This window comes from Musca autumnalis, unplaced genomic scaffold (genome assembly GCF_047663935.1).
Source record: "Musca autumnalis isolate F117 unplaced genomic scaffold, ASM4766393v1 scaffold_2, whole genome shotgun sequence".
NCBI lineage: Eukaryota > Metazoa > Arthropoda > Insecta > Diptera > Muscidae > Musca > Musca autumnalis.
The window spans coordinates 225,814,211-225,827,939 of NW_027411755.1; the positions used below are offsets into that span (position 1 = coordinate 225,814,211).

General features: G+C 38.5%; 1 protein-coding gene across 1 annotated transcript; it reads left to right on the plus strand.

Annotated features, from left to right (window-relative positions):
• The first annotated feature begins 1,383 nt into the window (after positions 1-1,383).
• On the plus strand, positions 1,384-11,071 carry LOC141395290 (uncharacterized). The gene is made up of 2 exons (XM_073970951.1): positions 1,384-1,401; positions 9,782-11,071. Exon 2 carries the CDS (start codon positions 9,873-9,875, stop codon positions 10,548-10,550), a length of 678 nt encoding a protein of 225 aa, XP_073827052.1. The 5' UTR covers positions 1,384-1,401; positions 9,782-9,872; the 3' UTR covers positions 10,551-11,071.
• Positions 11,072-13,729: the final 2,658 nt, after the last annotated feature.

Here is a 13,729-nt window from a genome sequence, read left to right on the forward strand (position 1 = left end):
TTCCTCTTGGTTGTCTTTCCCTATCCTGGTTTGGAATCCCCCTCTCCACTCAGTCAGTTTTATTCATGGTCCTTCGAGCCGGATCATGAATAAAAATGAGTGATTGGAGTAAAGAACGACTTCCAGACACGGCGAGAATCCAATAAACCCAGTGGACTGTATTTTTATGAGGAAAAATGTAACTGCAACAACATTATTTCTCAACCAAAAGAGAAATAATATTGTGGGTAAAGCGTGAAATGAAAAAACAAAATGTTCGAAAAACGTTATAAAACGTAGGCAGTATTTATTCTAAATAATAAGAGAAGTGACAGAGTATAAAGAGTAGAGAAGGGGATGCTCACCGTTTTAATGCTGGACAACAAGTGAAGTTCTATGGTGGCTTTTTTGTTTTATGAACTATAGGTTTGGGGGTTTCGTTCAATTTTTAGTACAATGATAAAATTGACGAAAGTACTCACTACTTATTAAAATTCACAATAAGCTTAAGTACTAAATATAATAATTCACAAACTTAAAGCTACGGTGGTAATTCAATACGATTAATTCAATATAATTAATCTATGACTATATAAATAACAATACATTGCAAATTCATTTAAATATAATCTCAGTTAAATACAAATTCAGTTAAATACAAATTCATTTAAATACAAATTCATTAAGGTGTCTACATAAAAAATGATGGCAAATTCAAATTTGTCCATGGCGCCGGCCTTGCACTTGTGCAACTGAAGATGAGACGCACATGACTTCGGCTAGTGATTTGATGGCTTGTGAGAGTACTAGTTGGTCGGGCATGAGTACGCTGGTGCGGGGTGGATTTGTAGCTGGACGCTGGCGATATGTTTGGTGATGGTTTTGGCTATTGTTGCGGCTGTAGTGGGGAATTTTATGGCGTTGGTTCGGCTGGCGGTACTCTTGTTGGCGGTTGTTTGGGTAGTAATTGGGCCGTTGGTGTTGTCGTTGCTGCTTGCGTTGTCTCGGCTGATGGGTTTGTGACTGGTGATGTTGGTTTGGTGACTGTCGCTGTTGATGTTGTTTGGGTTGGCTATGCTGCGCGGGGCGCTTTTGCCCTTTGGGGGTTTTGTTAGGCTTACGGTGTCTTCTTCGTCCGGAGCGTCTATTGGATGAGCTTTGACGGTTCGGGGAGGACAGTCGCTCATGAACAGTCGACCTGACTACCTCATCTGAATCTTCATGGCGGACTAAGGCGGTGGAGGACTCTGGGTGCAACATGGAATGGTGCTGGCTGCCGCACCCCCCCTCTCCACTCAGTCAGTTTTATTCATGGTCCTCCGTAACCGTTCACAAAGAAGCAGTGATCTTTTGTTATAAACAGCAACAACTATGAGGTAACTTCATCATACTTCTCGTACATACATTTATACCTGCGGTTCGGTAAGTGATACAACTTTTTTATTATTCTCCCCATAAGTGAAGTGATAGCCAAGCACAAAACATAGTGAAAAAAAATCAGTGAAAAAAAAAATATACATATATATGTACATACATCCCAAACGAGCGAAAATCAATAACTCATAAAATTAACGAAAAGAATTGCAATATTTTACAAGAATATATATGTACATACATACATACCTGCATGTTCAAGTGACTTGTGTTTGGCTAAGCATAAAAAAATAACATATTAAACTAACAACAACAAGGCATACATCAGAAAAAATATTACAGTGAGTGCAAAAAGAAAGTGTCAAACTTAGAAAATTAAAGCTGCAAATTGGTGGAAGTTGTGTAACAGTGTTTGTGTGTGAGTGGGAAAAAATCTGTCCGTCCGCATAAAAGTGACGTAATATAAAGAATATATATCGTGCCATTATTGTCTGTCTGCAAAGTAGCGGTGCCTATGTACAAAAGAGGTCAGTGAACCCGACATTTAAAATAAGTGCAAAAGAAGAGGAAGAAGAAGAACGGCGTTCCAAAAGTACATGAAGAAGAAAGTGGGAAATCGAATACTGCAATAAATAGTAAATCTATTCACATTTATTTACACGATACATAGATGCACATAAATAAATACACATATTTTACACAATATATGCGAAACAACACACACATACACACACGTACACACATAAAATTCTAAATTTTTTTAACAATTTCCATTTTCCATTTAAAAATAAAACGTTATTTGCACCCAATAATTACACTCATTTCACATTAAATCACCTTATACATTCTTTTCGAACTCACTGTAGTAATACAACATATACGGTCTTTTGACGCTCACTACACAACATAACAAAAAGAAAATATAAAACGAAAGGAAGATAACAAGAAATATCAACAACAAAATTCATCATTACCCATCAAACACACAGCATATACCCATCATATATACACACAAGCATACATATCTACATTAATAGCGGCAAACAGCTAAAGCAATAGCTGGATATTCTAACTACGTTGAGAGGCGCCAATCCAGCGCTGTAGTTAGAATAGAGAAACACAAAAAATAAGAGAAAACTAATTTCTCGTTGAATAAGGGGAAATAACCCACACAACCAAAATTAAAATTTTTAAAACATTTCATGATTTTTTCAACGCATATATTTTAACTAATAATACTCAACTAACCCGCATGTGTAGTATAGTACATACATTCATATATACATAAATATTTTTGATTCTTATCTGGGTTGCCATAAAATACAAAAAACATCTCGTTTTTTGTGGTAAGTGAAAACAAATATTTTCAAACATTTAAAAATTTATGTCTGTGCGAAAAAGTGGTTAGTAAATTCGTTGGCGAATTTACTACCCTTTTTTGATAAATTCTTGCGAAAATTACGACATTTTGGTCGAATTTTTAAATATTGTAACTTTTTTATGGGATTTTGATCCGAAAATTTTTTCTACAATTCCGATTACACGAATTGAGCAAGCTATTTGTTATCAAGCTTTAACCCATAGCTTATAACATTAGAGTTGCCAGTTGTTCTGTTCACTCATTTTTGGTCGAATTTATTAAAAATTTTTGGTCGAACTTTTTTATTGAATTTTTGATTCAGCTCCACGTCAAACATTTATTATAAGTGGAAAGCAACAAATCGTACTACGTGCGATAGAGTTGCCACTGTTCTTTATCATCCCAATTTGTTCTACTATTTTTTTTGGTCGGCTTACTTTATTGACTTTTTGAGTCAAAACATTTTCAAATCCAAAATTTTCGGGAAAATTTATTAAGATTTGAGAAACTCACTCATAATATTTGGGAAAAGTTGCCAGTTTTATCTGAACTTATTTTGGTCGATTTTGAATATTTGGTCATTTGATTATTTTTGGTCAAATTTTTTTTAATAAGGCTCTAGTTGGCGGGAAATTTTATTACAATCTGATTGTGTTACCCCGAAAAGAGTTGCCAATTCGTCGGATTGTCTCAATTTGGACGTTTAACTAGTTTCTCGAATTTGGTCATTTTTTTAAATAATTATTTTCTGTTGATAATCTGAATGATCCCTTCATCATTCTGATATTTTTTGTTAAATTTTGGTAAAGTTGTTCAGAATTGTCAGAGTTTAAAAAGTTATTTGAACATTTTTGGAAATTGTGCCTTTGACTATTTTTTGGTCGAATTTTTTGGTATTAATAATTCACTAATTTCTATAGCAATCGCCATTGTTTTTTTCTAATTTTTGAGCTGATATACCCAAGCAAGTCGCACATTGCAAAAATTGGTCGAATTTGTTATTTTTCGGTTTTGACTCATTTTTAATTTGGTCGTGTATATGCATATTTGAAGCAAGTTTTCCGCATTTTTCTTCAATAGATTGGTTTTCCTGCAACTTAGAATTCATTTATTGTGCAAAATTTCGCTTCAAGTTCACAAAAATAACAATTTGGTCGATTTAGCTATTTGGTCGGATTTACAATTTTTCCATTAAATACAAAGTTGCTCGGATTTTTAATTTGGGAGAATATTTTTTGAGTATTTAAAGTCGTCTTATTAGAAGTTTAGCTAATTTCAACAAAGTTGCTTTGGATAATTGTCCCCGCTCTTTTCATTCTTAAAGGTTATATAGTCACCCTTTAAAACTATTGCTTTGGTTTCGTAGTCACCCCTTAAAACTACTACTCTTTCTATTAGCAACTCCCCCTTTTCTTTTGTTCGAAAAAAGCTTAATTTGTTGATTTTAGCACTCTATTCAAAATGAGTTTAAACGCTTCTACATCCGAAGGCTCAAATAGCCAAATTTCAGACGGCGCTCGCCCTTCAGTCAGTTCCGCACACACATGTCCAGAGCAAAGTAAGTTCTTGTTTGAATGTGACCTTCTGCTCAATTTTTGTACTCAATTCGAGGCTAGTGACATTACTGATCAAACTGATACCGTTTTAGAGGTTAAATTGGAGGATTTAGAAAAACGATGGCAACGTGTTCAAAATGCCTATGAGAATTTAATACTTTCCCCAAAAGCGGCTGGTATCAAAGATTTCAAAGAGAATGCTATGGTAAATTTAAATGCAACCACCGAGGCCTACTATACTGCTAGATCACAGATTTTAGATATACTTAGGATATCAGGTGCAAATAATGTAAAAGCAAGGCAGAGTATTGTCCCTCCTCATTTTTCGCAAGCTATAAATCAAGCCCCCGTTACAAAGTCAAGCGTCTGTATCAAAGTGCCACCTTGCGATACTGAGGTATTTAAAGGAGGGTACGAAGAATGGCCGTCTTTCCGTGATATGTTCACGGCGGTCTACGCGGATCATCCCGAATTGTCTCAGGCTCAAAAACTGTATCATCTTAGGAATAAAACCAGAGGTCCTGCCGGTGCGATAGTCAAAAGATATCCGTTGTGTGACGATAATTTCAAATTGGCATGGGATGCTCTGAAGGCTAGGTATGAAAATAGGCGTGTTTTGGTCGACAATCAGCTTAAAATCCTATTTAATATCCCAGTTGCCACAAATGAAAGTAGCGAATCACTTCAGAAAATACATTCTACCGTTTCCGATTGCCTCAGTACTTTGAAAACTCTCAATGTTAATGTTGAAAGTTGGGACCCCATATTGATTCACCTTATTTCTACAAAATTGCCAGACGAAACCCTATCTCATTGGGAGCAATCTCTGAAGTCCCACAGAGAGTTGCCAACTTGGGCTCAATTAGATGAGTTCCTTGTAAATCGATTTGAAGTAGTTGAGAGAATTTCTAGCATTCGTACCACCAAACAAAATAACTCTGCCCCTTCTCAGAATTGTAATAGATTCCAAAATCAGCCGTCTCAGAATAGATCAATCACGTTATGTCCACTTTGTAATGGGAATCACGCAATAAGAGAATGTCAAGAGTTTCGACAACTTACCTCCCATCAGCGTTTAAGTTTTGTATTCAAAAATAAACTTTGCTCGAATTGTCTTTCCCCGTCTCACATCAAAATCAACTGCAAAAGTATCAATACTTGCATTATTTGCCACAAATCACATCATAGTCTTCTGCACGTCAACGATTCTTCTTCTCACGAAGATGGTACTGAAAATAAGTACAATCCCAATAAATCGTCTTCTAAATTCTCCCCAAAACAAAATTACTCGTCTCCTCAAGAAAAGCCATCAACGTCAAATAAAAAAGGCTCCAATGTTCAAGCTAATTTCTCTGCCAATAATGACATGATTCTCCTAAGAACGGCTCTAGTGCAAATTGAACATCTTGGGGAACTGTTCACTGTGCGAGCGTTAATTGACTCTGGGTCTCAAAGAACATTTTTATCTGAAAAAATCAGAAATCTTCTCAAAATTCCTACCATTCGAAGCCACTTTGAAATTTCTGGAGTTGGAGGTCAACAACAAGTTTCTGATAAAGAATGTGAGTTGACTGTAGTCTCTAAAAAGTGTGACGTTCGTTTCTCAATATCTGCAATAATACTTCCCAAGGTAACAAAACCAGTGCCAACTGTATCTTTCGAAATTGCAAACCCATCTGATCTTGAAGATCTAGGTTTGGCAGATCCACACTTCAATAAGTCCTCACAAATAGACCTCATACTTGGTAATGACGCCGACAGATTTATAAATCTTGAAGGCATTAAAAAGAATATTTGTGGCAATACTTCCGCTTACAAAACTATATTCGGTTGGGTTTTAAGTGGGCCCATTAAAACCGAAAGTGTACATCTCTTCTCCACCACAATCATTGAGAAAAATGAACCTCCATTAAGTGAGTTGTTAAGGAAGTTTTGGGAACTAGAGGAAGTTCCAAATGTGCCAAAAGTCTCCACAGCAGACCAGTTCTGTGAAAATTTTTATAATAAAACCACTTCTCGTTCACCTGATGGACGTTACATTGTTCGGCTGCCTTTTAAGAAGGAATTTGCTGACACAATTTACCTCGGCTCGTCTCGTCTCATTGCATTGGCACAATATACTCGAATGGAAAAAACTTTGTCTAATGATCTTGACTTACGTACCGAATATAACTCGGTTTTAAACGAATATGTCACATTAGATCATTTAGAAGAAACCTCATATCGAGAAGTCTGTATTGATAACAAATACAACTCCTATTATCTTCCTCATCACGCTGTTGTTCGCCCCGAACACAAGTCAACGAAAGTACGAATTGTTTTTAATGCATCTCGCAAAACAAAGTCCGGTTATTCGTTAAATGATGTTCTCCATACCGGCCCAACTCTCCAAACAGATTTAACGTCTGTAATTTTAAATTGGAGAAAGTACCCTTATGTCTTTAGTGGAGACATCCAAAAAATGTACAGACAAATACTCGTACATCCTCATGATAGACCCTATCAGCGCATTTTATTCCGTCAAGATGACGAAGGCCACATAAAAGATTACCAACTTAAGACTGTAACGTTTGGTGTGAATTGTGCGCCGTTTTTGGCGATCCGTACACTTTTGCAATTGGCAAAAGATTCCGAAGACCAATATCCTGATGTGGCAAAAATTTTACGGCAAGAAACTTATGTCGACGATATTCTCTCCGGCAGTTTCTCAATTGAAGAAGCTATTCAAAAGCAAAACGATCTTATTAATGTTCTTAAAAGTGCTGGTTTTCCTCTGAAAAAACTTACCGCTAATGACCAAAAAATTTTGGCTAATATTGACACCGAAGATTTATATGATTGCGATTTCCTCCGCTTACATGAATCAAGTTCGACCAAAACATTAGGTATGAAATGGAATGCATTTTCAGATCAGTTCTCATATTCGCTTGGCTCACTTTCGACGAACTCCTCTATGACTAAACGCATGGTTCTATCGGCTGTTGCACAGTTATTCGATCCTGCAGGGTGGATTGCCCCAATTATTATTCGGTCGAAAGTTTTAATGCAACAGTTATGGTTAGAAGGTATTGATTGGGACGATAATTTAAGTCCAGAGTCTCAATCGAAATGGAACAATCTCGTCTCCGATTTCCAAAATATATCATCGATTACTATTCCTAGGTGGATTCAGTATTATCCGACTGATTGTGTGGAAATCCACGGATTTTCAGATGCGTCTCAAGCCGCATATTGCGCATGTGTGTATGTTAGATGCCAGAATAACAAATCTGTAGTGTTCTCCAATTTACTAGTGGCAAAAAGTAAGGTTGCTCCGCTTCAACCTGTCTGTTTACCAAGACTTGAGCTCAGTGGAGCAGTTCTCCTCGCAAAGTTGGTAAATTATGTGATTTCCACTTTCGATCTTAATTTCACCAGTATAACTTTGTGGACAGATTCAACTATAGTTTTAGGTTGGCTGTCAAAACCCCCTTGGTCATGGGAAACATTTGTCGCTAACCGCACGGCTCAAATATTGGAATTAGTTCCAAATGGGGTTTGGCGTCATGTACCCACGCATGACAATCCTGCCGACCTTGGCACAAGAGGCTGTAGACCTCAAGATTTAGCAACCAACTCTTTATGGTTTACTGGTCCCAAATGGCTCACAAATCCCCCTTCTGAATGGCCCAAGAAAAATCCAATAGCTATTCCAGATATGGGAAAACGCGCAAACGTACAAACTATGGTAGCCGTTGAAGAAGATACCGATTTTTTAAAACCATTTTCTACTTACCATAGAGCCCTGAGAGTATTTTCGTATGTATACCGGTTCGTTAACAATTGCTTAAGCAGACTTAGAAATCTCGCTAAAACTACTTCCCCTCAATTCTCTCACTCTGAAACTTTTTCTGCCAAATACGGGCTTATATATTTTTATCAGCGCAAATTTTATGAACAGGAATGCAAGGATTTGGAGGATGGTAAAGACATTTCACCAAAAAGCCCTTTAAAATCACTCAATCCATTTTTGGATCATAACAATATTCTGCGTGTTAATGGCAGGTTGGCCAACGCAGATCTCCCTTATAATGAACGATATCCCATGATTGTTTCTGGAAATTCTCGTTTTTGTCGATTGTATTTGTGGCATTTACACTTATGTCTAGCTCATGCTGAGTGTAATCAAATGTGCAGGATGGTCCAAACTGAATTTTACATATCTCGACTCAAACCGAGGGTCAAAAGCATTATTCATAAATGCAAAACATGCTTAATTTTCAAAAAGAGACCTTGTACCCAGATTATGGCCCCCTTACCTCCAGAAAGATGCGCTTTGACTCCCCCTTTTCATATAACTGGTATTGATTTCGCAGGCCCCTTTGAAATTAAGAGTTCCACTTTGAGAAATGCTCCCACTTCTAAAAGGTTACGTTTGCTTATTTGTGTGTTTTGCAACCAAAGCTATCCACTTAGAGCCATGCACTGAACTCTCATCTGCGGCTTTCGAGGCGTCCTTTGCTCGATTCGTTGGGAGGCGAGGACTACCCTTTCGGATAGTATCTGATAATGGGAAGAATTTCATTGGTGCTAGCAGAAAGTTGCTTAGAGAATTTTCGCATTTTATTAAAGCTGTTCCCAGTGAGATTGCTGGCAAATATTCTACTCACGGGTTTGAATGGCGTTTTATTCCACCACATGCACCTCATATGGGTGGCTTGTGGGAATCAGCTGTAAAAAGCTTTAAGCACCATTTTAAACGGATAGCAGGAGCACACAGATTTACGTTTGAACAATTTGCGACCGTTTTAGCTCGTATCGAAGGTGTTCTCAATTCTCGCCCCATTTCTGCTGTCTCTGAAGATCCTTCTGACATTACCGCCTTAACTCCAGGACATTTTCTTAGAGGTTCCCCAATTATGGCACTACCCGAACCAATATCAGAAAATCTATCTCTTGTAAATAGGTGGATTAAACTAAAAGCTATTCATCAGCAATTCGCAAGAAGATGGAAAGAGGATTACTTAAAATCTCTACATAAACGCTACAAATGGAAAAACTCCACTCCCAATTTAAAACCTGACGATCTAGTTGTCGTAATGGACGATTTACTACCACCGAGCGAATGGCGGTTAGGTAGAATCGTAACAACACATTCTGGTAGTGATAGTCACGTGAGAGTGGCTGAAATTAAAACAGCTTCTGGTATAATTAAAAGACCAATTGTCAAACTTTGCTACTTACCTCTTCTCGATTCAGATACGTAACGTTATAGTGCTCATTTCATATACCACCCTTCTCATCTCTACTCAAACTCGTGTCATTCTCTACTCAAGTTGTCTCATTCTCTAACTCTTCTCACTTGCTACTCTAAAATACTTTTCTCAAGCTCGTCTCATACGTCACTTTGAAGAACGAGTAATATATGCGCTCAATGAATTATCTCGTCTTATACTCGTTTACTACACATGCACATTATCATTTCCATTTCCACCATGCCATTACACTTTACTAACAATGTTTTACATTGTAGGTCTCGTCGCAACTCTAGCACTCGGGAACTGTACCAGTGTGTCATATGTGATAGAAGCCATGCCTTGCGCTTCTGTCCAGAGTTCGTTCTGATGCGAGTGGAAGACCGAAGGAAGGTAGTCCGAGACAATGATTATTGTATGAACTGCCTCGCCCGAAGCCATCAGGTGCGAAGATGCCACTCTAAAGTTGTTTGCAAGAAGTGTGGCAGCCAGCACCACTCAATGCTGCACCCAGAGCCCTCTTCCACTGCCATCGTTCGCCATGAAGACTCCCAAGAGCTGTCACGAGCAACGATACACGAGCGAGTCGTACCGCCCAACTCCCCAAGCCGACACAGAAGGCAAACCCGCTCAGGACATCAACCTAGGCAACAACATAGACCAAGACAGCGCCAAAATTGTCAACAACAACACCATCGGTCGAAACGCCAGCAACAAAAACGCCACCGTCAGCAACCGAAACGTGAACAAACACAGCGTCAACAATCCCAACCGCAACATCATCCACGCTCAAGCGGCCGCCAGCAAAATTACCGTCACCACAATCCACAGCCCAATCGCCCACAAAACAACCACCAGCAGCGCCCACGTAACAATCGTCAAGCTCACCAGTCTCAATCACGCAACATGCAGCTAAAGGCGCCAAGAAGCAGTGTCCTTATGCCAGATCAGTTGGTGTTATCCCAGGCAATCAAATCGTTGGCTGAAGTCATGTGCGTCGCCTCATCAGTTGCACAAGTGCAAGGCCGGCGCCATGGACAAATTTGAATAATTTGCCATTCACCATAAAATGAAATTTAATGAATTGTGAATTATGTAGTTATAGTTTTAAGTACATTGAATTATCACCCTAGCGTTAAGTATATGAATTATTATATTTAGCACTGAACTATTGTTATTGAATAAGTATCCTAATTCTAAGCGGTTACTTTCGTCATTTCCCTATTTTGAATTGTTAAAACTTAACGAAGTAACCTAGGCTAAGCTTTAACCTTTTAGAAATTGCACACTTACTTTTACTTTCAAATCAACAAGCAAACGGTGAGCATCCTCTTCTCTACTCTCTTTTATTTGTCTCTTCTCTTTTTCCCAATAAAACAGAAACCTACGTTTTATAACGTTTTTCGAAATCTTTTCTTTTTATTTCATGCTATAAACATCATCATTAAAACAATATTATCTCCCTTTGGTTGAGAAATAATATTGTCACAACAACTACAATAATACAGTCCACTTAAAGGTTTTGGATTCCTCTTGGTTGTCTTTCCCTATCCTGGTTTGGAATCCCCCTCTCCACTCAGTCAGTTTTATTCAAAAGTTCTATCTAGCTTAAAAAAACACCCATTATATTAAAATGACGCGTACTTTATATGGGGCCTTATATGGGGGCTATACCAAAACGTGGACCTATATAAACCAACTTTGGTAGGAATGTTTTTTGGCCTCGGGAGACACCAAATACCAATTTACAACCAAGTCGGTGGTACAAATATCTTAAAAATTCCTTAAAACGACGACGCATCACGCGTCATTTTGTATGGGGGCTACACGAAAGCGTGGACCTACAAAGCCCTCTTTCAATACCAAAAGTCCTACGTACATATAATAGATTTTCCCAAAATTTCATCCACCTACGGCAATCCGTTCGGACGCTAGAGTGATTTCCACAGACGGACTGACATGGCTATATCGATGTAGAATTGCACGCTGATCAAGAATATATATAGTTTGTGGGGTCTACAATGATTGTTTCGAGTAGTTACAAACGTAGTGACAAACTTAATATACCCCCATCCTATGGTGGAGGGTATAAAAACAGGGGGTTACAAAGGTATCAGTTACTTCCGATCGACCCATGATGTCAATGTCGTCGGCATAAGCAAGTAACGTACGACTGTTTGTATATATTGTGTCACTTCTTTTGACCTTCGCATCTCGTATAACCTTTTCCAACAGAATGTTGAATAAGTCATTCCAGAGGCCGTCTCCTTGTCTGAAACCTCTTTTGATACTAAACTCTTCGGAGAGGTTCTTTCTTATTTTAACTGAGGACTGAATATTAATTAATGTCTCAGCAAAAATTTGGATCCGGTAGTCATTACATAACCCTTTACAGAGTAATGTAAACAAACTTCTTTTCGCATTACATGTAATCTGAAAAGTAATGGGTTACTTCTTAAAAAATTTACAAGGTAAACCTACGTACTTTACTCCTCACTAAGTAATGACGACGGTGGCACAGTGAGTGTGTGTCCGACTGTAAATCCTAGGGTTGTGTGTTCAACGCTCACCGTCGGCACGCGATTTTTTTTTTAATTAAAAAATAACAGTTCGTGGTGCACATGTGCACTGCACATTTAAGTTCTTAAGCAACCCTTAATATTCGTGTGCGTGGCATAGTGTGTAGTGTCTTTGGCTAGAAATCAGAGGGTTCGTGCGTTCAATTCGGGCAGACAGCGAAATAAAATAAAAGTAAGATGTGTGATGAAATTAAAAACAAATTCTCTACATCAACTGTGTAAAAATATAATTTTTTTCACCTTACTTTTCAACTTCTAGTGGCCTCAGAATAACTAGTTATTCTAGTGGTTATAAAATAACTACAAACTGAGTGCGACATGCCCTTGTAAGAAAAATGAGGAAGAAAGGGGGTTTGAGAGTAGTTACGGCTGCCAAAAAGCCGAATGAGCTTTGAGGGGATACCAAATTCAGACTTCAGGCTTGAAATACCTTTGAACATATGGGGCTATCGAAGGCTGCCTTATAGTCGACAAAAAGGTGGTAGGTTGCGACCTGCATCTCTTGGGTCATCTCCAGGATTTGCCGCAGGGTAAATATCTGGTCAATGTTGGATTTGTCAGGTCTAAAGCCGCATTAGTATGGCGCAATTATTTCGTTGAGCATAGGCTTTCGTCGTTCGCACAGTATCCCTTACACTATATTGTAGGCAATATGGAGAAGACTTATGCCCCTATAGTTAGAGCATACAGTCTTATTTCCTTTCTTGTGGACAGGGCACAGGATGCTCAAGTTCAGAATGTGCCTGTACCAAAGCTATCAGTTTGAAGATTCACTCTTTGGTAGAACTTTCGGACTTCATTCTGGCTCCTGTACATCTCGATTTTTTTTACACTCCTGCCTTTCCATTTCTCACTTTTACCTGCCGAAAAGACGATTGTCTTGTCTTTTTTCCCCCGATACCTCTTTCGTGCGCTACGCGTTGCTACTGAGTGTAGAGTAGTCCTTATATGCTACATTTTTCTCTTCGGTAGCAGCACGACCCTCCTGGTCATACCATGTATTCCTTGGTGGAGGTCTCTTGTATCCAATTATGGATTTTGCGGCAGTTTGCATGGAGTGGGCAATACTTTGTCATTGTGCTGATATGTTATCGAGACGAGGCATGCTTTCATTAAGCAGTAGAGTGGAATATGCTGTGGCTATCTGTTGAGTTTGCAGCCTACCGATGTCCAACGTCCGCGTTGTATCCGTTCGTGCTTTATTTGCAACCTTTAGACGTATATAGCTTTGCTGCAGCAAAGTAGTGGTCCGAATCTATGTTTGCTCTTCGGAACGATCGTACATCCAACACGATCGATGAATATCTTCCATCTATCACAACAATTTGATTACTTGTTATTTAATCTGGAGACAGCCAGGTACCCTTATGAATATCGAGATGCTTAAATCTGATACTGCTAACTACCATGTTTTTTGCAGCTGTGCAAGCAGATTAGGCAGTGCTTGATGTGTTCGAGAGAAAAATTCTTAGAAAGATCTACTGGCAAATTTGCGTTGACGGAGAATATCGACGTCGTATGAACAACGAGCTGTATCAACTATACAAGGACATCAATATAATTGAACGAATCGAGATACAACGAATGCGTTGGCTAGACCATGTCATGAGAATAAGTGATGATGAACCCGCTAAAAAAATGCGTATA

What these genes read in the sequence shown, in the direction of transcription:
- LOC141395290 (XM_073970951.1), top strand. Translation starts at nt 9,873, where the DNA reads ATGCGAGTGGAAGACCGAAGGAAGGTAGTCCGAGACAATGATTATTGT.